This window comes from Anomaloglossus baeobatrachus, chromosome 1 (genome assembly GCF_048569485.1).
Source record: "Anomaloglossus baeobatrachus isolate aAnoBae1 chromosome 1, aAnoBae1.hap1, whole genome shotgun sequence".
Taxonomy (NCBI): Eukaryota; Metazoa; Chordata; class Amphibia; order Anura; family Aromobatidae; genus Anomaloglossus; species Anomaloglossus baeobatrachus.
The window spans coordinates 222995402-223019044 of NC_134353.1; the positions used below are offsets into that span (position 1 = coordinate 222995402).

At 42.0% G+C, this 23643-nt stretch overlaps 1 protein-coding gene across 5 annotated transcripts in view; it reads left to right on the forward strand.

Annotated features, from left to right (window-relative positions):
• INPP4B (inositol polyphosphate-4-phosphatase type II B) overlaps positions 1-23643 on the forward strand; it is a 1087411-nt gene that overhangs the window by 538625 nt on the left and 525143 nt on the right. For all 5 annotated transcript variants that reach the window (XM_075348265.1, XM_075348236.1, XM_075348245.1 and 2 more), the window contains one exon: positions 4606-4644. In XM_075348265.1, coding sequence (XP_075204380.1) covers positions 4606-4644 — 39 coding nt within the window. The remainder of the gene's footprint in view (positions 1-4605; positions 4645-23643) is intronic.

Here is a 23643-nt window from a genome sequence, read left to right on the forward strand (position 1 = left end):
TACAACTGGCAGCCCCCAGAGCTGAACAGTTGTTTGGTGGGGATGCCGGGTGTCAGACCTTCATTGTTCTGATGTTGATGATCTATCTTCAGGTCAGGCCATTGATACCTAAATGTTGAAAGGTTACATGTCTCTACTAAAGCCTGCTTTACACATTGCAATTTCGCATACGATTTCGTATGCGATTTGCAACGCCCCCATCGTATGTGAGGCACGTTCAATTTGTTGAACGTGCTGCACATACGAGTAACCCCCGTCACACATACTTACCCGTCCATACGACCTCGCTGTGGGCGGCAAACGTCCACTTCCTGGAGTGGGAGGGACGTTCGGCATCACAGCGACGTCATGCGGCAGCCGGCCAATAGATGCGGAGGGGCGGAGCTGAGCAGGACGGAAACATCCCGCCCACCTCCTTCCTTCTGCATTGTGGGTCGGGAGCTGCAGGACGCAGGTAAGATCTGTTCATCGCACCCGGGGTGTCACACGCTGCAATGTGTGCTACCCCGGGTACGATGAACAATATGACGTGCAATTCTAGAGACAGGTACGATGTGTATGCGATTAACGTTTTACCGTTCAATCGCAATTGCACGTACCTGTCACACACTACAATGTACTTACAATGCCGGATGTGCGTCACTTACGATGTGACCCCGCCGACACATTGTAAGATACATTGCAGCGTGTAAAGCGGGCTTAAGAGTGTATAGTGGGTGCATGAGTGGGATATCAGTCCAATTGTCAAAATAAAGTATCACGTCACTTAAAGGGATATTTCCAGCTCTAAGATCCTATCTCAATATGTAGTAGGTGTAATAATAATAATAATAATAATAATAATAATAATTACCTCCAATTAGAGATGTAGTATAGTTCTGCAGATAAAGCCATGTATGCTACCTTAAATGCAGGGCATTGCAACTGAGGTGTCCATGGGTATCACCACAAGCAACTCTCACTATATGACTGCACATGAGGTAAGACACATGGCTGTATCAGGAGAACTATACTACATTTCTAATTGGAGGTATTTGCTAATATTATTATTATTGCACCTACTATTGTGATAGGATCTTGGAGATGAGAATACATCTTTAAGCCAGGAAACCACATTTAGGGATTTTAGATATCAAAATATTGGTTTTAATGTTGACAATGAATGTTGACAAAAATGATTGTGGTCACTGACTGCAACCAGAGATTAAAAAAATTGTGAGCGATAAATATAAAAAGCATATTAGACAGTTATATAATATTTCATTATACAAAGATTAACCTTTATTTTCATGAAAGCTGTGTAAGTTTTTGTTTTGTATCCACTTTGAACATTTCGCACCCGATGATTTTCCTCACCTTCTTCTAAAAGCCATAACTTTTTTATTTTTCGGTCAACATGGTGGGAAGATGGCTTTTTTTTGCAGGACAAGTTATACTTTTGAATGAAACTATTAATTTTACCATATAGTGTACTGGAAAACAGGAAAAAAATTCCAAGTGTGGTGAAATTGCAAGAAAAAAAAAGTGCAATCCCACAATAATTGTTTTTGGTGGTTTTAATTTACCGTGTTCACTATCTGGTAATACTGACCTGGCACTATGATTATCCAGGTCAGTATGAGTACATAGATACCAAACATGCATTGTTTTACTTTTAATTGGTCCTCGATAAAGAAGTTTGTAAAAAAAAAAAATGCTTTTGGAACCATTTTTTGAGAACTCTAACAGTTACTTTTTTGGGATCTGGGGCAAAGTGACGGCTTATTTTTGCACCCCTGCTGATGTTTTTACTGATACAATTTTTGCGTAGATGTAATGTTTTGATAATTTCTTATTGCATTTTATTGTAATAATGCTGCTGCCAAGAAACTGTAATTCTGGCACTTTTATGCTTTTTCATTACACTGTTTACCGATCGGATTAATTCATTTTATATGTTCATAGATCAGGCAGTTCTGAACGCGGCGATACCAAATATGTGTATTTTTTATTTTCAATGGGGCAAAAAGGGGGGTGATTTGAATTTTTGTGTTTTTTTAAAAAAAAAAATGTTTCCATATTTTTTGAAGCCTTTTCTCCACTTTTTATTGTTTTTGCTAGTTCCTTTAGGGGACTTGCAGCTGTGATCATCCGACCGCTTGTGCTGTACAGAGCTGAGCATCAATCAGGGTTAACAAGAAGTTCATTATGACAGAGATGGGTCATCAGCTGACCCCTGGCTGTAATGACAACCCATTGGAGCCCCTTGATCACATCAAGGGCCACCAATAGGAGCGGGGAATGGCACTATCCCAGCTGCTTTGTGTTAAATACTGTTGTCTGAGACTGACAGTGGAATTTAACTCGTTAACAGCTGTAGGAGGCTCTCCAATCTACCTGCGGCTGTTAAATGCATATATCGGCTGATCAGATCATCCGACAAGTGTAGGGGAAGATGCAGGCTTGGTATGCGAGCCCACATCAAAGGGAAGGACACCACCTATGGCGTATGAGTACATTTAAGGTTGTGAAGGGGTTAAATATCATGAAACCTGTAAAGAGACTCCATTAGCAGGTTTTCGCTATTTATTCTGAGAGCAGCATAATGTAGGGGCAGAGAGTTTGATTCCAGGGATGTGTCAGTTGCTCATAAGCTTGCTGAAATTTCAATACAATGAGTGTTTTATCAGCAGGAGAATATCACTGCAGACTAGGTGTTGCATGCAAGGCATTTAAAGGGAACCTGTCAGGTGCAATGTGCACCCAGTACCACTAGCAGTTCTGGGTACATATTGCTAATCCCTGCTTAACTGTCCCTGTATACACTAGCAGAGATAAAGGGATCTTTAGAGTATTTCTTAAGATCTTGTATCTTATGCTAATGAGCGTGGGGACTAGTCCCCTGGGCATTATATCCCCCTGACTAGCTGCCCTCTTAGCATGTTAGCACGTCCACAGGGGGCGTGCCAACATGCAATTCAATGCAGTGTCACCAGCAGTGATGCGCGTACCTGTGTTCGCTGTGTCCTCTTTTCTGAGTCCCCCGCACTTCCAGTTATGCGCAGCAGACCTCTCTAAAGCCGGGACGCGTACACCCACCTTCATATTGTGCATGACCGGATGCACCCGGCATTCAGAAGTGCAGTTACAGCGAACACAGGTACGTGCTTCACCGCTGGTGATGCTGAATTTAATAGCATGTTAGTACGCCCCATGCTAAGAGGGCGGACTAGTCGGGGGATATAATGCCCTTGGGACTAGTCCCCGCGCTCATTAGCATAAGATAAAAAAAATCTTTAGAAATACTTTTTCTAAAGATCTCTTTATCTATGCTAGTGTATACAGGGACAGTTAGGCAGGGATTAGCAATATGCACACAGAACTGCTTGTGGTTCTGGGTACATATTGCACCTGACAGGTTCTCTTTAAGCTAATCTGTGTAACCCTGCCCCCACTACTGATTGGCAGCTTTCTGATAATGTACAGTGTACACAGGAAGCTGCCAATCAGGGCTGTGGGCAAAGCTTTACAGATCTCATCATTTTGACCACTACTACATGAACAGCTAAAAAAAAAGGGATTCGATCAAAACTGAACTAAGCGATCCAGTAAGTGAACCATCACTGAAATAAGCCTGTCTCCCCTACATCAAGTTGACAGATTACATAACAAAAACCTGCTGACAGATTCCCTCTAATACCGTAATCATAGTTTTTGTAACCTTCACTCTACATAATTCATTCATCTTTTCAGTTCTGTAGGTTTATAATATGTTCATGTCTACTGTATTTTTCACATTTTCACACAATAAGTTAAAAGGAAATAGAAAACATTTCCCAATACAAGAATATGCAAATAACTGCATATATACCTTAGTGCCACCTTTTCTGGTTTCAGTACACATCCACATCCACAACCTATGCAGATTGAACCTAATGTTCTACATTAGAAAACGCATAAAGAAAACAAAACAAGAATCTAAACTATGAAATGATCCCTCCGAGGATTGCAGTTATGAAAAGACACTAAATAAGGGAATACGGAAAATGTGCAAAGTGAACGTTTGCATAAAATAAAGTGTATCTGTTGTAAAGTTATATACCAGTGAATTGAAAATTCAATTTTTAATGAGCAACAGCAAATGGATCACGGAGGAGAATGTCTCCTCGGCTGAAGTCTTTATGCAGGCGCTCCTTCTGATGGTATGGACGGGAGCAGCACTGGGATGCCCCTTTGTGACTCATTGTGGCTGCCGGGGAAGCTGCGTAATTCAGTCCTAATGAACTATTCATTCTCATCCATTTTACAGTGCTATTGATTTTCGCCTCTGCTGCTGCAGAATGAGAAAAGGCAGAGGAGCGTGTTTTCTGAAGACTGCTGATTTTAGCACAGAGTGACCAAAATAACGCATTGGGCACCAATTAGGGCAGATTCTGATCATTTAATTCCAGTGGCCGTAATTCTTTTGGGGACTGAAGTAAAATGAATAGTTGTTCTCCTGTAACAGGAAAGCGGAAGAAAATCAATAATCTAATAGTACGCTAAACCGCCATAATAAAAGTTGCAGAGTTTTATGGTTTTGTGTAGCCTTCAAAACATTTATCTTTTAATTTTCTTTTCCCACAGGTTCCTCCAGAAGCCAGTGATCCAAGAACTAACAGTGGGGTAATCATTTTATTTTTTCTACTTTTATATACCGTAGCTTGTGCTAAGAAAAATGTATATAATGCAAGTTCTACACCTTGCGGGAGATTTATTACTACTGTTCTACATTTACAAAGAATAAACTAGAAGGAACAGATCCTGTTCCGGCTCTACATAGTGTCATAAATTTGGTGCTCCACGATACAATGTTACACGGTTTTCCTTATGCCGCCTCTTGAGGGACCTACTTTGCTCAAGTTTTTTACACCAAAATAATGTTGAACACTATTAATAAATCTGCCTCATTTCACAAGTCCTTGCCTTTGGTGCACTGTATGTACATCTGTTTTATCCAGAATTCTGTAGCATTTATCTTAGTCAATGTTTCCCAGTCGTATTTTAATAGCAGTATTTGTTGTTAATCTTGATGCCTATCAATCGTTAACATATTTGTGGATGTGTAGGATTCCTCATTAAAGGGAATCTGTTCCAGGTTCTACCTCCAAATCTGGATGCACCATAAAGTAGAGATGTAGCGCGGCACTGGGCGGTAGTTGAGGTGCTGTTCTCTTGTGCTTCAGCACGCCGCATGAAAGATCTGGTGGTCTAGGCTGAGTGTGTGGACTTGTGGCTGTGCAGGCCGTACACTGTCATTAGCTTTGGTTTGCCAGGACAACATGTTAATAGAGATGAGAGGACCCATGGAAGTTTGGTTTGGCAGGGTCAGCCAGACTTTAAATTAAGTTCGGTTTGGACTATAATGGTGCAGAAGAAGTCACCGTGTGCTCTGTCATGCACCATTTTCAGAGGTAAGCGCTTACTGGAGGAGAACACCCAGACGCAGTATCCTACATCTGGGTGTCCACCTCTAGTAGGCATATACACCTCAAAAATGATGCACACAGTGCCTCAGTCTACACTATTATAGTCAGTGGCCTCGTTGGCGCATGCATCCGAAAACCGTTTTGTGGCGGATTCAGATGGAAGCCCTAACGAGTAAACGGGGAGAAGAACGCAGTGTGAAAGCACCCCAAGGTCAAGAAATATTTGGACAGTGACCAAATCTTCGTGATTTGGCCTTTGCATGCTGCTATTTTTTATTTAAAATGAAACAACTGAGATACAATTGAAGTGCAGACTTTTAGGTTCAACTATAGGAGTTATACAAAAATATCCTGTGAGATGTTTAAAGAATTGAAGCCATTTTTTTACAAAGTCTCCTCATTTTAGGGGCTCAAAAGTAATTGGATAAAGTAACTTTACATTTACATTTTCATTTTTAATAGTTTGTAGAGAATTTTTTGCAGGCAATGATTGCCTGAAGTCTGGAAGCCATGGACGTCATCAAATGCTGGGTTTCCTCCTTTGTCATGCTTTCCCAGGCCTTTACTGCAGTTGACTTCAGTTGTTACTTCTTTGTGGGTCTGCATTAAGTTTTGTTTTAAGCATATGAAATACATGCTCGATGGGGTTGAGATCAGGTGGCTGCAAGGTGGTGTAGGGCTCGGCCACCCCTGTCCTGCAATCCACCATTTACTAATGTAACTGTGTAATTTTTTAAATTGATATGATGGTGTAATGTGTTCAAACAGCGACAATGCAGTAACTGCTTTCCTGGTACTCTTAGGTTATGTAAGGTTATTTGCAGGAAGGCGTTTAATTAATAAAAAGGCTAGGAACATAGGAAGTAGCAGGAGAGTTCCAAGTGAAGAGTCAAAAGCTACGTCTGTAGGAGGCATAGTGAGAGTGGAATCCAGTTAACTAGAATTTGGCCAGACCTTCTAGTCAAATCCAGGTCACGGACACGCAGGGTCTTAGTGAAAAGAAGACCAACAGTATCTGCATCCCAAACCGTGGGTTGAGTCTGTGTGGCCTGGGTGGTGTCCATTCCACTGACGTACACCCAGAAAACCCCCTCAGCCGTCTCAAAATCAGTTGGCTCTAAAGTGATAGCAAGTACTGAACAACTGGGCAGAGGAGTGCTGTGACAGAGGGCCCCTTCAATAGCTTCATGCTAAATCCCTTTGAATGGGATGAGGTGTGACAGGGAGCACTTTTTGATTCTGCTGTGTAAAATGAAGCAGAGGGCGAGGATGAGGAGCTCGAAGGCTCTAGTGGAAACCCGAGTACCATGTGTAATCCTGTTGCTAAAGGAAACCCCCTCAGGGAACAAGAACGTACCCGCCTCGTGCGACATGAAAATAAGCTGTCTGCCAGTAAAATTATTATGTTGAAGAAACTGGTGAAAGTGTCCATGTTTTTGTCTCACCAAAAGATGTATCGATAACTTTATTGCACTGGAGAGGAGATGGGGGCACAAGGGAATAACACCGATCTGCTCTGCAGCCGAGTCTCTACTACGACTACAACTTCCCCCATCCTCCCCTTTAACAGATTTGGCTATTGTAGAATATTCCAATTTTACCTTAAAAATCTCCTGGGTTGCTTTCGCAGTATGTTTTGAGTTGTTGTCCATCTTTACTGTGAAGCGCCACCCAATCAACCGTGCTGCATTTGGTTGAATCTGAGCAGAAACTATCACCCTGTACACTTCAGAATACGTCTGACTGCTTCTGTCTTTAGTCACATCATCAATAAACACTAGTGACCCAGTGCCATTGGATGCATGCCCGGCCATCACACTGCCTCCACCATTTTTTACAGGGCATGTGGTGTCTTTGGATCATGAGCCTTTCCAAGCCTCTTCCATACTTTCTTCTTCCCATCATTCTGATACAGGTTGATCTTATTTATTTTACTCAATTACCATATTTTTTCGGATTATAAGATGCACCTTTCCTCCCCAAAATTTGGGAGGAAGATAAGGGGTTTGTCTTATAATACGGATGTAGCTTACCGGGACGTGGAGAATGGGCGCTGTGCTGGCTACGAGGGTTGTGTTGGCTATGGTAAGGGCTGAGCTGGCTGTGGTGGGGGCTGTCCCGTGCGCAGATGGAGCTCTCAGCTTTAGATCTCATCTGCGCATGTGCTGCCTCCAGCCCACTGATCTCTTTGCATCGGACTTAAGGAAAATGGCACCCGGAGGTGGCATGTGCGCAGATGAGATCTCAGCCTGTCATTGAGCCGATAGCTCAATCTGTGCACGTGCCGACTCCGGGCGCCATTTCTTCGAAGCCCATACTACCGACAGAGTATCTGTGACACTTGCCACACCGCCCTGCTGCACACAGTCAGCGTGACACACGCAGCCAGCACAGCCCCCACCGCAGCCAGAACAACCCCCACTGAAGCCAGCACAGCCCCAACCGCAGCCAGAATAGCCCCCACTGCAGCCAGCAAAGCCCCCACTGCAGTGGCTGCAGCATCACCCTACACCAGCACCGCTTCTGCCTCCTGTGATCCTGCTCCACCACTGTTGCCACCCCCCTTTGGTAAAACACCACCGGAGTATAAGACAGACCCCATATTTTTTTTCACCTTTTTTATCTCTAAATTTGGGGTGCATCTTATAATCCAGTGCGTCTTTTAAAACGAAACATACGGTATATAGCTCCATTAATTCTACAGTGCTTTATATACAGTTTAAACAAGAAGTTTACATACACGTTATAAAAAGACACATATGCATGTTTTTCTCACTATCTGACATGAAATCAGAATAACTATTTCCAGTTTTAGGTTAATTAGAGTTACCAAAATTATTTCTATTTGCCAAATGCCAGAATAATCAGAGAGAAAATGTTTTAAGCCATTTTTATTACTTCTGTAAAGTCAAAAGTTTACATACATTTCATTAGTATTTGCTACCATTGCTTTTAAACTGTATGACTTGGGTCAAATGTTTTGGATCTCCTTCCACAAGCTTCTCACAATAGTTGGTAGGAATTTGGGCCCATTCCTCCTGACAGAGCTGGTGTAACTGAGCCATGTTTGTTGGTTGCCTTGCTCTCTTCGGCCTTTTCAGCTTTGCCCATACATTCTCAATAGGATTGAGATCTGGGCTTTGTGAAGGCCACTCCAAAACATTAACTTGGTTATCCTTAAGACACTTGGGAACCAGTTTGGCAGTATGCTTCTGGTCATTCTTCATTTGGAAATCTTCTTTCCTCATGATGCCATCTATTTTGTGAAGTGCACCAGGCCCTCCTGCAACAAAACAACTCCACAGCATGATGCTGCCACCCCCATGTTTCGCAGTTGGGATGGTGTTCTTAAGGGTGCTGTTAGCGACATCGCAGCGTGTGACACCAATGAGTGACGATCAACAAGTGCAAAAACGTGAAAAATCGTTGCTCGTTGACACATCATTCATTTCCTTAATATCGTTGCTGCTGCAGGTATGATGTTGTTCGTCGCTCCTGCGGCACCACACATCGCTACGTGTGACACCGCAGAAACGACGAATATCTCATTCCTGCGTCCACCGGCAATGAGGAAGGAAGAAGGTGGGCGGCATGTTCCGGCCACTCATCTCCGCCCCTCCTCTGCTATTGGACGGCTGCTGTGTGACGTCACTGTGACGCTGCACAAACTGCCCCCTTAGAAAGGAGGCGGATTGCCGGCCAGAGCGACATCACAGGGAAGGTAAGTCCGTGTGATGGGTGTTAGTGATGTTGTGCGCCACGGGCAGCGATTTGCCCGTGTCGCACAACCGTCGGGGGCAGGTACGCTCGCTAGCGATATCGGTACCGATATCGCAGCGTGTAAAGTACGCTTTAGGCTTCAATACTTCTCCCTTTTATCTCCAAACGTAATGATAATCATAATGGCCAAACAGTTAAATTTTAGTTTCATCAGACCACAGGAAATGTCTCCAAAAATTAAGGTCTTTGTTCCTGTGAGTGACACCCCCTTGGTAATAGTTTTCCAGCCAATGAACACATCTGCAACCGCACCAGGGTAATTCTGGATGAGCCGGATAAAGTCCTGGGACTGTCGCATCTAATGGATGCGGCAATTCCGGGCAGCTGCTGGCTGATATTTTTAGGCTGGGGGCTCCTCATAACGTGGGGCTCCCCATCCTGAGAATACCAGCCTTCAGCCATGAGGCTTTACTTTGGCTGGTATCAAAATTGGGGGGGACCGCACACCGTTTTTTAAAATTATTTATTTTACTGCACTACATAGACCGACCCATCGGTGGCTGTGATTGGTTGCAGTGAGTCAGCTGTCACTCAGCGTGGGGGCGCGTCTGAATGCAACCAATCATAGGTGCCGGTGGGCGGGGGAAGCAGGGACTACAAGATGGAATAATGAGCGGCCGGCATTTTCAAAAGCTGGAGAAACCGCCAGAGCAGTGTGACAGCTGTGCAGTGCGGCGGCGGTGATCAGTCAGTGATTGGTGAGTATGAGAGAGGGGGGAGGGAGGGAGAGACCGAGAGACAGAGAGAGAGACCGAAAGACCTGCATTCTGTTTGTCAAAAAAGCATTTTAGTTTGAAAGCTGTTCTGGCGACTACATAACAGCCACTTAATGCTCTAAGCATGTTATTCCAAGACACCAAAAATGCAGTCACACACCTTGTATAGGCTGTGCCCATACTGTTTCTGCCTTTTCCCATCCATTTTAGCCTTTTCCTCAGTCACCACAGTTCGCTGTTAGGTCCATTGTGAAATTACTTGAGTTTCCCATAGACTTACATTGCGCATCGAATATTCGCGAATAGTGCCAACCTATTCGTCGGATATTCGTCGGAACGGATATTTTGGTATTCGATCATCCCTAGTAGTGAACCATATATAGCGTATTTAAAGAGTTTCCCACAAATATAGTTAATTTCAAAGATGATTTTAATCAATAGATCTTATCTTCTAATAATAATTTAGACAATTGGGTGCGTTTAAAAAAATGTTCCTGAGATAAAATCTTTTATATGTGTCCCTGCTGTGTACTGTGTAATGGCCGTGTCTGACCATACGGGGACATTGTCTTATCATACCATATCTCCTGGGCCGGGGAGGAAGCAGAAAGTATACAGACTGAACATCATGGGATAACAGCTGAATTTTTTTTGAGGTAAAGCATTTCCCTGCCTGTTTTTGAAGAATATTTTACCTCATAAAAAGAATAATTTACGATCCCAAGCTGTAATGTTTGTATACTTTATGACTTCCTCCTTTGTATAAGAGATATGGTATGATCAGACCATGTCCCTGTACGGTCAGACACAGCCATTACACAGTACACAGCAGGGGCACATATATAAGATTATCTCAGTACAGGAACATTTTTTTAAGCACATCCAATTGTGGAAATTATTATTATTCCAAGATTTCTTGATTAAAATCAACTTTAAAATGAACGTTGTTAATGGGAAAACCCCTTTAAAGAAAAAAGAAAAACCTCAGAGGAGCTGCAGGAATAAAATAACAGGTAAAGCTGGACACTTGTAAATGGACAATGTGACCCTCATGCAGTAAACTCTTTTATCTGATATTCTGCTTTATTTACTACAGCAAATTACATGCTTGAAAACCACAAAGATTTCAAAGGACATGTAAAATAACTGTAACAGAGATTATCTAGACCATTGATTCTCAACATTGCTAAATTAAGTACCCCTGTCACATCAAAATACCCCCAAGGCTTCGATCATACAGAGTGCTGCTAATTAAAATCACAGCATGAGTACTGTGTGAATATGCCCTAAAGGCATGGCGTGTATCTTGTGTATTGTACATACAGGCCGTAATTTGTGAATCCTCTAGCTTTATTGACCCTTGCATAGTGGGGGACTTTTTATAGTACTTCTTTTCATAAACTAGATATATTTATCTTCCAACTCATTCAAGGACTTTTCATCATAAAATTTCGGTCAATCAAAATTTTGTGATGACTTCTCAATTTTATAAAAATCAATTTTGTACTAATGACATAAATTTCACATGCTTTATTCCTCCTTCACTTTTTATGAATCCCTCCTGACTTTCCTTTACGATCTGGCCACCGGTGACTTCATCAGAATGCTGATAATCCATAGAAAAAAAGCTCTCGACTTCATAAGCATATTCATGCAAATCAGGAGAAGGAATTCAGTAGAGGTTGCTGATCAGTGGTGATGAGATCCCTTTGATGTCAGACTGCTCTGACATAGATGTCCTTAACAGCTGGGTCTATGTGCTGTAGACATGATAATGAGGTCAATCACTCAGAAAGCAATCCGGCACTACTCACATACAGGTGGTTTGGAAAGGAACAAACATCCCCATAGACTCTTCAGGACTCCTGGGTGCTAAACTCCATATCAGGAAAAATGTAATCCAAAAACGTAGAGAAAAAGGAGTAGCAATTCCTGTCCTTTGTGAACAACAAATGGATTCTTTATTGTGCAAATATCTTTAAAATAAAGACAGTGAGGGTAGCTGGAACAATAAACGGACGACGGCTGTTTCGTGTGCCTCAGCACACTTAACAGGGACACGAAACAGCCGTCGTCCATTTATTGTTCCAGCTAATCCTGCTGTCTTTATTTTAAAGATGTTTTCACAATAAAGAATCCATTTTTTATTCACAAAGGACAGTGATTGCTACTCCTTTTTCTTTCTGTTTTTGGATGATAATGAGGTCCCTGCAGACAAAAAATCTGCGGGTATTCCTAAAAACTCAGGAGGAATCTCAGTAGCCATTCATACATAGATAAACATTTATAGAGCCATCTATATGATTCTCAGTATGGCCGCATTAGGTATATATGGATGATTGGATACAAGGATTTTCCTTATTTTATATACATATTATAAAATGTGTATTTTCTAGTATATTGTGCAGTAGATGAGATTTATTAAAAAAATATTGAAAGGAAACTGTGCAATTTTTTTAACATATGAGGGTGAGTCAAAAATAATCCGCACTCCGCAACGTCTTCTCAGTGCTTTCTGCATGGGCTTGCTTTCTCCCCAGTTACTGCTGCACAGGTTTGAATGTGACTGTGCAGTGAGAATCAATGGCTGCCCCAGTTGTGATTGGTACAAAAGAAGAGCAGCGTTCGGTGATTTATTTTTTTGGGGTCTTTTTGGGCTTTATGAAGAAGTGTGTATGAATGAATAGGAAAGTCGCAGAAATGTCAGCATTGAAGGATGAGCTGGATGCCAGTCCACTACTGATGACAACATCAAACATGCACATGAACTAATTCTGTTGGATAGATAAGCGACAGTGGATTATGTGGCCAATAAGGTATGATGAAGATGTGCAGACAGCAATGAATTCATGGCTCGCACAAATGCCTAAAATAATTTTAATGAGGCAATATGAAAGCTTGTTGATAGCTGGACAGAGTATTGAAAAGCAGGGAGATTATCTTGAAAAATGATATATTTGTCTATTCTGAAAGTTGATTAAAATATATTCTACAGAGTGTGGATAGTTTTTTGACTCAACCTCGCACTTTTTTAGACCCTTAAATTCCCTGCAGACAGGTGAGGGATCTTGGTCCTCAGATGCAGAGCGGTCAGAAGTATACAGCAAGTGCACAAAGAATTTAAAGGCCAAAAACTAATGGATAAAAACCCCAAATTTAGTAACTATTTATCAAAATCTCTGAAATTAAGAAATATTATCTGCTTCATATGAGGGATTGCTTTAAAGAGTAACCGTCGTTTTAATTTCTATTTCATAAATAAATAGTTCAGGTGAAAATAAGAAACTTTGTAATATCTTATCAGATACATTTGCTTCTTTCTCCACCTGGACTCATCATTTATTATCAAAATTCTCAATTCATGGGTAAATTCTGTATCCAGTGAAGATAGATTTTTACATTACTGATATAGGAGATGAAATTGGTAAGATTCCATCCAGAGGGGAGGAGGAGGCAGGAGCTGTGCTTCTAACCCAGAAACCTGTCATAGCTAAATTCAGATATTATCTGGGAATTCAGTTTTGATAATGACTGATCAATTTTGGCTGAGAAAAAAAGCAGATTTCTTTGATAAGATATATTACAAAGTTGCTTACGTTCATTACTATTGATTTCTACATGTATTTTGGTGGGGTCCCATGTAGCAGTCGACATGTAATCAAGAAGTGGGACAAAATGGCTGCTTATGACAGTGACTTTCAACTGACCTATTGCTAATAGTAGTGCAGTTTCTGGGACAATCATGGGACCCTCCTTTGAAATAATCAGATAATTGATTTTGAAAATGAACTGTACTTTCAATATTCTTTGCATAAATCAATAGTGCAAGCAAAACTAATAAACTATGTAACTGTCACACTGTACAAAGAGCTGGTAAGAAGTAATACAGCATATTCCCCACTAGGTGGCAGCAGAGTAGTATAGGAGAGTCAAATTATCACTAATAGAAAGGAGGCTGAAGTACAGCAGAGTAACTTCAGCAGGCAGTTCACAGGCGAACCACCAGGGGGCAGTAGAGTAGTCAAACAGTCAGGGTCAGCCAGAAAGTCAAGTCACTGCAGAGGGAGGATCAAAATCAGGTCAGAAAACAGAACCGAGGTCAGATGTCGGGAGATCAGGTATGCAGCGGGAAACACAAAGGGCACAGGGAACCAAAGACAAGACTTAAGGAGACACAAACACGGGAAGGAGGATGTACCAGGATGGGTAAACAAATGACAGGAGAGGGAAGTCAGAGACTGGGACAGAGAGATGAACGGGGGAAGGGTACAGGTCAGGGCACGGTAACAAGGAGTCAGATCAAACAGGAAATCTCACTAGAGCCATTCACAGGCTGCAGAGCAAAACTATATCCAGCACAGGAATGCTAGTGCAGTGCCCAGATATAGTGTCTCTTGAAACCGCAACGAGGCTGATGAGAGTTAACTCCTGACATGACCAGGCCGGGTCTGGGAAACTCTGGAGCAGAGAATACCAGTCCTGGATCATGACAGTAACATTATCACAGTTGTTTCACTATTGTAGAGACTTGTGACAGGTCCTGGGCCAGAGTTTCTTTGCCCTAAGACTCTGTAGATTAAATGTATTCCCTTTCCTTTGGGGAGGAGAGGATTAATGTCAGTATTCCTTGCCAGCAAGCATTCTCATTACCTTCCCAGGTGTTTCCAGGTTTGACCACTCCCAGTCACTATATATAACCTTTGCTCCCAGTAGAGGGTGCTGGTTATTCTCTTACTCATTTGGGTGCTTGGCCTGGAGGCAGAAAAGCTGGTGGATCCCTCTCTGCAACTTGCTGTGCCGACTCCAGTCTTGGTACTGACTGCAGCAGTCTGTTGTTGTGTTTCCCCGTTTGTCTTTCCTTTCCTTTCCTTGGTGTTTTATTAGTGCAGCGATGAGGCTAGTGTCCCTCACCTGCCAGCTCACTAGCCAGGGCTTTTACAGGGTCTGCCAGGGTCTCAGTAATCCTGTTTGGTGACAGGTGTGGAACCTGATAGGGACTGGCTAGGAGTGTAGGGTACAGCTGCTGGTGAGTGAAGGAGGTGTCCCATCTTCCCCCTAATTAGTGCTAGGGCACAACATTGTTAGAGTGTAACCCTTGAGTTGTAGAGTGTGGTGTCATGTGCCATACTTCCTATGTCGCTTGCGTGACACATATCTTTTTGTGCTTGTTTCTCCCCTTTACAAGCCATTTCTTCCCATTTCCCCTGTCTTGTGAACTCATCAGCAGCTCTGAATAAAACCCCAATTCAATTAATTCTTGCTCAGACAAAAATGACAGCCAGCACAGTGAGGTGTCAGGTTATACAGCCGATTATATTATATTCTATGGAGAGAGAAGAGAAGGACTATAAAGAGCAGACTAAGCAACTGAGACAAAGAAAGATCATACTGAGCTCTCTAAGATGAGAGCGTGATTTACACTCAGACAGCTCATGACCATTATATAATGACCTCCATGTTGCTGCTGCTTTTATCTTATCCAAGCAATGAGGAGCAGGAATAGCTCTGTGTGCTGTATATAGGAGAGATCAATGTCCCAGTGGGTTTCAGAGTAAGAGGTGGAACATTTAGAGGAGGAAAACTAGTGAAAATGAAGGATACAAGCCATATAATGAACAGAGATAGTGTTATTTCTCATGTACACATATAGGACAGTTTTTTCTGAAAATTTGCGTGAAAAGACAATTATCCTTTAAGGAAGGATTCCCTGAGCTGAACGTTATCTCATACCCATAGGATAGAGGGTAGCTTTCTGATCACTTGGGGTCCAAATGCTGAGACACTCAGCAATTCCAACAATTGGTGCCTACATCTCAAAAAAAGGACTTCTTAAATGATCTTCACTTCATTCATCATTCTTGATGGGTCTGTTGAAAATAGCAAAGTGAATTTCTCTGGCAGTTCTATAGACATTGAATAGAGCAGAGGTGAAGGTTGTGCACCACCACTTCATTCAAGACATTCTCAGGATCAACACATCTGTTCTCAAGATCGTTGTGTGCCCCCCAAGTGTGAGCTCATGCGCACTGATACCAGCTGTGTTGGCTGTGCACACACGAAATGGCTTGGTGTCGGGCACGGACGTCTACATGGCTCTCTGTGGATGCTGAACACTGCACTTTATAGTGTATGGGCAGCATCAGCAAAGAGGATGTAGAAAGGAGAATGCGCCCTGCAACTGTGTGTACAGTCAGTATCAGTGTGCGCACACGCAGAGCAGTATTTGCTTTAAGAGTGAGCACAGTCTCTCATAAGCGAACATAGTGCCCAAGACACAAATTGAGGAGGGCGTAATGGTTCACCCCGCTCATGGACATACTATGGGTGCACCGTAGGGCTGTCATTTGCATGTAGATTAAAAGTAATTTTCACAAGCACTGTACCAGTAACCGGTATACTTGTATGATTTGTATAGGGTTGAAGTCCTATATATCACTGTATAGTTAGTAAAAAAACAATTTTAGGGGTCACAGACTCCCTTTAATTTTGTTCTTTGATTTTTCACACTATAATCTTCCCATGTGCTTTATTTTTTGTGGGTTCATATAGTGGGCCATACTCCTAGCTAATACCCTGTGAGATCCCTGTGGATCATGGTGCACTCTTTTTTATGTTCTCAGACGACACATCTTCATCTTGGTCTTCTAAATGCGACCACTTCAGTTATGCCCAGAGCATGACCCATTCAGCGTAATGAATACCACTGAGCCGATAATGGCCTAATGCCCGCTATGTTGTCTAGTTTGAGTACATTTATTTCAGAGAACTGCATAATAGATTGTTGGCCGTGATTCACCTCTACTTTTTGTGTTTCCGCTTGACTCACGTTTTAAATAAAAATACTTAAATCCTCAGTATTATAGCGGTAAAGCGGCATTATTTTACATTCAGACTTGTAGGCTTGAATAGAACATAACTAACCAGATTGTTTCTATCGGGTACATATAAGGGATTATGTATGCTGTCTTACACTAGTGCTCATGAGATAATTATAAGGCCAATTTCCTCCTGGTGATAGAGGGGTCTAAGATTTTACATATTCTTACATATGCAAGTCAGGCGCTGTTCGCTTATCAGCTGGAAAAACCTTAAGGCATTAAGACAGCAGTGTCAGCTGGTGACATTTAGCGACATGCCTGGTGGGGTCTCTGCATTACATATTGGAAATCTTAATTATAAGAATTAATCTGATAACCACCAGCTGTGTATGATTGCCTACAATCCCGTCTGCTTTTGGCCATGTTAAGTGATGCTAAGCATGTGTCGAGCCTTTGATATAACCTGGTATCTCTTGGATTTTCGCTTACCGCAGGAGCTGTTCTTGGTACTGAAAATGGAAGGACTGATTCTCTAGTCTTGCTGGTAGCATCAAAATGCATGACTTCTTGGAAGCAAATATTGTATACTCCTCCAGATCTTGGGGACCCAGAACAACAGAAACAGAGGTTGCAATGATTCTGTTCTGTCGTTGGGATATATATCTTTTTTTAGGTTATACAGACGTTTCTGCATCTGTCCTGATTTATATGGCTTTTTATGTAATCTCACATACCTGACATGCAGATGCAGCTGTTTTATGACTGTCTCAGCAGTAACTTGCACAGATATCACTACATTCACCACTTTGGAAGGATTTCAGCCAAAGAGAGAATATTTTTAGAATTTATTTACACAGTACAGTGTTTGAATACTTATTATTATTATTATTATTATTATTATTATTATTATTATTACTATTATTATTAATAAACACAATTAATTTCAGGGTTCTGTACATGTGAAAAGTGTTACATACATACAACATGTATAAAACGTATATAAAATACAGTAAACACACTGTAAACAATGACTGAATGGTACGGAAGGGTAGAAGTCCCTGCTCTCATGGAATAGTGGGCAGGAATAGTGGTTTGCTTATACATTGGACATAGGTTACAATAATTTTAACATACAATTTCCTGTAACTTGAAACTACAGAACATTCAACAGGCAGTTCTAAAGGCATTGATCCGCGGTATGAGTAATTTACAATCAAGATCCAACTAAACAACATGGGAATTTAATTGGTAAAATACTTGTCCTGATGCACTTATGGTCAGTGGGGACCTCTCTCTCCTGTAGAGTGTAAGCTCTTATGGTCAAGAGGGTCATTTCTCTCTCTCTTTCTCCTATAGAGTGTAAGCTCTTCTCGGGGGCCTCTATCTCTTGTAAAGTGTAAACTGTTATGGTCAACAAGGTCATCTCTCTCCTCCTGTACACTGTAAGTTCTTCTGCTTGGGGAAGGGGAGTTCTCTCTCTCTTCTGTACAGTGTAAACTCTTATGGTCAGCAGGGTTATCGCTCTCTCTCCTGTAGAGTGTAAGCTCTTATGGTCAGCAGGATCATCTCTCTCTCCTGTAGAGTGTAGGCTCTTATGGTTAGCGGGGGCATCTCTCTCTCTCTTTTGTAGAGTGTAAGCTCTTATGGTCAGCGGGGGCCTCTCTCTCTCTTCTGTAGAGTGTAAGCTCTTATGGTGATTGGAGGCCTCTCTCTCTCACTTCTATAGCGTGTAATAACGTAATAAATAATAAAATGTAACTCTTATGATCAATGGGGTCCTCTCTTTTTCCAGTAGAGTATAACCTGTTACGGTCAGCGAGTCCTCTGTCTCTCTCTCCTGTAGAGTGTAAGCTTTTATGGTCAGTGGGAGCTCTCTCTTTTCTATAGAGTATAAGCTTTTATGTTCGGCTTTGTTCTCTTTTTCCTTTCTCCCACATGGATTTTCTAAGCAATTACAAGATCTCCCATTTATAGCCCCCACAAATCAAATCTTGTGGGAAATTCGGCAAAGTCGCTGAATTTGAATTTCAAAACATCAACTCGTCTCCTGTCCTGTAGTATACTGTGTCATGAATACCTGCTCTTTTGAATGCCAGTTGAGGCCAAGTGTATTTAATTTATTTTATAGTACACTTTATGTCCTGCACCACACAGTCAGACCCTTCCAAAAGTATACTGTCACATTTATGTTCCATTGTACCAGGTTATCAAAAACATTACTCTTAATGAAATTATAGCAGCCCACAAATACAATTGAAAACAGAAGTTTACATATACTATCTAAAAAGACACATATAAATATTTTTCTTACTATCAGACATGAAATTAGAATAAATCTTTCCTGTTTTAGGTCAATTAGGAACCAAAATTATTTATATTTGCCAAATGCCAGAATAATGAGAGAGAATGTTTTAAAGCATTTTTATTACTTTCTACTATGCATTTAAACAATATGAGACAGCTCATATGATGATGTCATGTCTTTTGAAGCTTCTGATAGGTTTATTGGTAACATCTGAGTTAATTAGGGACACACATGTGGATGTATTTTAATGCACACCTGAAACACACTTCTTCTTTGTGTAGCATCATGAGAAAGTCATAAGAAATCAGCCAAGATCCCAGAAAGAGAATTGTGGACTTGCACAAGTCTGGTTTATCCTTTGGTGCAATTTCCAGATACCTGAAGGTGCTTGCTTTTAACATGTTGTCTGCAGGACGAGACTGCGTAGTTGGACTCCATTTTCCTCCACCAGTGCAGCAGCGTTCTTACTTTCTTACTTGTGATCCTTCTACTCATGAATGGTTCTCACTACACTGACTAGGCCAGGGGTCTCAAACTCATCTGGGTGTATGGGCCGCACAGAGGAGAAAAATAATTTGGGGGGCCGCATTCTTTGCGGGACAGTGACATATTTTTTTGTACCATATATTTTTTTTTACACACCTTTGGATGACTGATTTTCAACATTTTTTCACTTGTTTATTATAACAAATGTGCACATTCTTTGGTTAAATAAAAAAAAAAAAAAAAAAAAAAAAAAATTTTGATGGTAAAAAAAAAGTCATGTTTTATTTTTTTTTGTTTTTTTTTTACATTTTATCCCTTTCTTGTAACTAATAGTCTTACAATTATCACTATATAGAAATTTTGGCCAACATCTTTTAGTAATGTTCCCCATCCTATAGTAATGTGCCCACCTTGTTTCCATCCTATAGTAATGACCCCAGCCTTGTCCCTATTCTATAGTAATGTCCCCATCCAATAGTATTATGCCCATCCTTGTAATGTCCCCATCTTTTATTAATGCCCCAAGCCTTGTCCCCATCCTATAGTCATGTGCCCACCTTGTCCCCATCCTATAGACATGTGCCCACCTTGTCCCCATCCTATAGACATGTGCCCACCTTGTCCCTATTCTATCGTAATGTGCCCACCTTGTCCCCATCCTATAGACATGTGCCCACCTTGTCCCCATCCTATAGACATCTGCCCACCTTGTCCCTATTCTATAGTAATGTGCCCACCTTGTCCCCATCCTATAGTCATGTGCCCACCTTGTTCCTATTCTATAGTAATGTGCCCACCTTGTCCCTATTCTATAGTAATGTCCCCCATCCTGTAGTAATGGGTGGTGGGGGCAGTGGCGGCGGCCTGTGAAAGGGGGTGCTATAATTTACCGATCGCTCTCGGCTTCCACCCACAGACGCTGGAGTGAAGCTGAGGGAGCGGTCTCCAGCCCCAGATCCACAGTGATTGGAGAGACCGGCCTTGTGACCGATCTCTCCAATCAGAGCTGGGGGCGGGTGAAACTGAGGTCACCCAGCTCCAGCCAATGATCGGTGCTACAGCTGCACTGATCAGGGCTGGATTTCAATGTTACAGCCATTTTCAATGGCTGAAACATTACAGTGGCTGTGATTGGCTGACGAACGCCGCACAGCCAATCACAGCCTCCGTACGTCCGGGGAGGAGACACCACCCCTCGTGAGGCTCCCTCCTCCCCGAATCTAAGGTATATTTGCTATTTGCAATGCAAACAGTGATCGTAGCCACCGGGGCTGCGATTTCACCATGACGTATTGGGTATGTCATGGGTCCTTAAGTACCAGGGAGCCATGACGTACCCCGTACGTCATAGGTCGCTAAGGGGTTAATGTGCCGTCCTTCACATACACAAAAAATAAAAAAACACCATTCTTCTCACCTGTCCCGCGTTCCCTCGGCTCCTCACCTCTGCTTCTCGCTGTCTGCAGGCCGTGCCCCGGTGACTGCCCCTGGCAGCGATTTATGTCAGATGAATGTTTTGCTGGCGCTGCGCGCGCACAGTCCTTGCCTCTGAGAGCGCAGCGCCGGCAAAACACTCATCTAACAAAGTGTAGACAGTGGCTGCGGCCCCTGCACCGGCCGCGATAGTGAACAGGGAAACGGGCCTGGGGGCCGCACGAAGCAGCCTGACGGGCCGCATGCGGCCCGCGGGCCGCGTGTTTGAGACCCCTGGACTAGGCATTTGGAGTTTGCCCAGGAGGTCACGATATGACAACATACTGTTTTTTGTGGGTGGTCACATGATGGAAAATGCCAAACCCATTTACCTTGCAATCACTTGGGATAACATGTCCACTGGGGTGTTAATTTGTAAATGGAAAGATATGGGAGCTTATTTGTGTTCCTCCACAGTATCTGCATAATTTTAGCCCGAATGTTGGGATAGCAGCCCCTAAAATAGTTTTCAATAACATAAGTAATTAGGGGAGCTATAGACTTGTATATATTGCAGCTCTATAAAACCTATAGGTTTCATAACTCTATAATGTAATCATATATATGACCCGAAAAAACACATATGGACCCTAAGAAAACCGTTTCAGCTTCGTGCTGCTATCGTTGCCAGTGTACTATCTCGGTGTTTGTCTTTTTGCATGCATCCTGATATATTTTTGGCAACTATTTGTCAAGGATTAGAGGAATGGCGATAATCCCCTTAAGGATTAGAGAAATATAGACAGATTCTGAATCAAGACATGAAACTATTGAGCCTATTGACAAATAAGTGACAGATTGCAGATTCAGTACATCATCCATCACAGTTGGGTACTGTCAGGACTCATAGTGCACAGTCTGCCTGGGAACTAGACCATCCGAGCCCTTACTATAACCTTCTACTGTGAGAACATAATTATTATTAGGATTTGATTAATATATACAATAGCATTTTAACCGTAGAATTACTTGACATCACTGGCCACTTACGGTAATTATTTCTCTATGAGTAATGAGATGATAGCTTTTGACAGCTCTTTATTATTAATTTTATTCTGTTTTTGTTGTTGTTTTTTTAATGCATGTCTTAAGTCTTAAGTTGATATGCTATTAATTGCATTTCAAATGGAATTCTAAAAATGAGACTGTTACACGGCTGAACAATTTTGTGTTTGCAGCCTAATAATGTCTTGCAAGGTGCCAAAAGACCTCTAAAGTGGAACCAACAACAACAAAATGTATATGAAGAGGAGTATTATATGAAAACCATCTGTCTGCCCAATTGTCTTTTGTTAATAGCTTGATTGACAGGTGTGATTGACCTTACTATAGAGGATGGCAATTGTTTCTTGATATAGTATCCATTTAGGTGAAGCCGGTGCATATTTATCTCCTAAAAACAGGCATATATTTTATCTGCGTAATGTGCAGGAGGACATGAGACTGTTAAACTGTAATTGGAATCCCATCAGCTACATTTATTTTTGTATACAGCCTCCATTTGCAAACTCTATTCTGGTTGTAAAAGGGGCATTGACTAATGCATTATTGCCATGTGCACCATGCCGGATTGACATTATAAAGCTTTACTGAACAAGTTATCACCTATTCTCAGAAGCATTGTACTCAGTTATCTAAGGCAGTGCCGTAGACAATTAGTACTACTCTATTCTAACACAGGTTTTCAGAGCCCTGTAGTCAGGATCTATGGGAATCCTATTGGTTATAAATGATAACTTGCCAAGCTGGGAATTACTCTTTAAAGGGAACTTGTCACCAGGTTTTCACCACATAATCTTAGAGTGACATAATGTAGAGACACGCACCCTGATTACATTGATGTATCGCTTTCTTGGGTATTTACTGTTTTGATAAAATCACCGTTTCATCAGCAGGAGATTATCACTAGAGGACTGGTAAACCTGCCAGGTAGTCAAGCATATTAATGATCTCTGTATAACTCTGCCCAGACAAAGGATTGGCAGCTTTTTGTGTACACTGTCAGATATCTGCCAATCAGTAATGTGGGTGGGGTAATTCAGAGCTCAGCTTGAGAAAACCATTAGATCTACAGCAGCTAAAACTGTGATTTTGTTAATTAGACAGTACAAAACTCAGTGAGTGACACATTGCTGGAATCAGGGTCTCTGTCCCAGATCATGCTGCTCTCAGACAGGATAGAAAAAACCTGGTGACAGATTGCCTTTAATCCCTTCCCAACATATGACCTAATTATACATCACATATTGGTTGCCGGAGTATGGAGTGAGCTCAGGAGAGTTGGAGGAAACTGAAGAACCTGGAGGAAACCCACACAGACACAGGGAGAACATACAAATTCCTTGCAGATATTGTCATGGGGGGAATTTGATTCCAAGCACTTGCTGGACTTTCTTGGGCAGCCTAAAGTCCTCTTTACAGCAATTCAACCTCACTCTTTGAAAGAGGATTGTAATGCTCACCATCATGGATGATACTGCGGCGAGCAAAAGTGGACCCACTGGTCTACCCTGCAATGGGGTAAAGACCGGGACTGTGGCAACTGACCCCCAGGGCAGGAGCAGACACAGGAGCAAAGAGGGCTGAGTCTCAAGTGTAGACAGGGACCACCAGGGTAG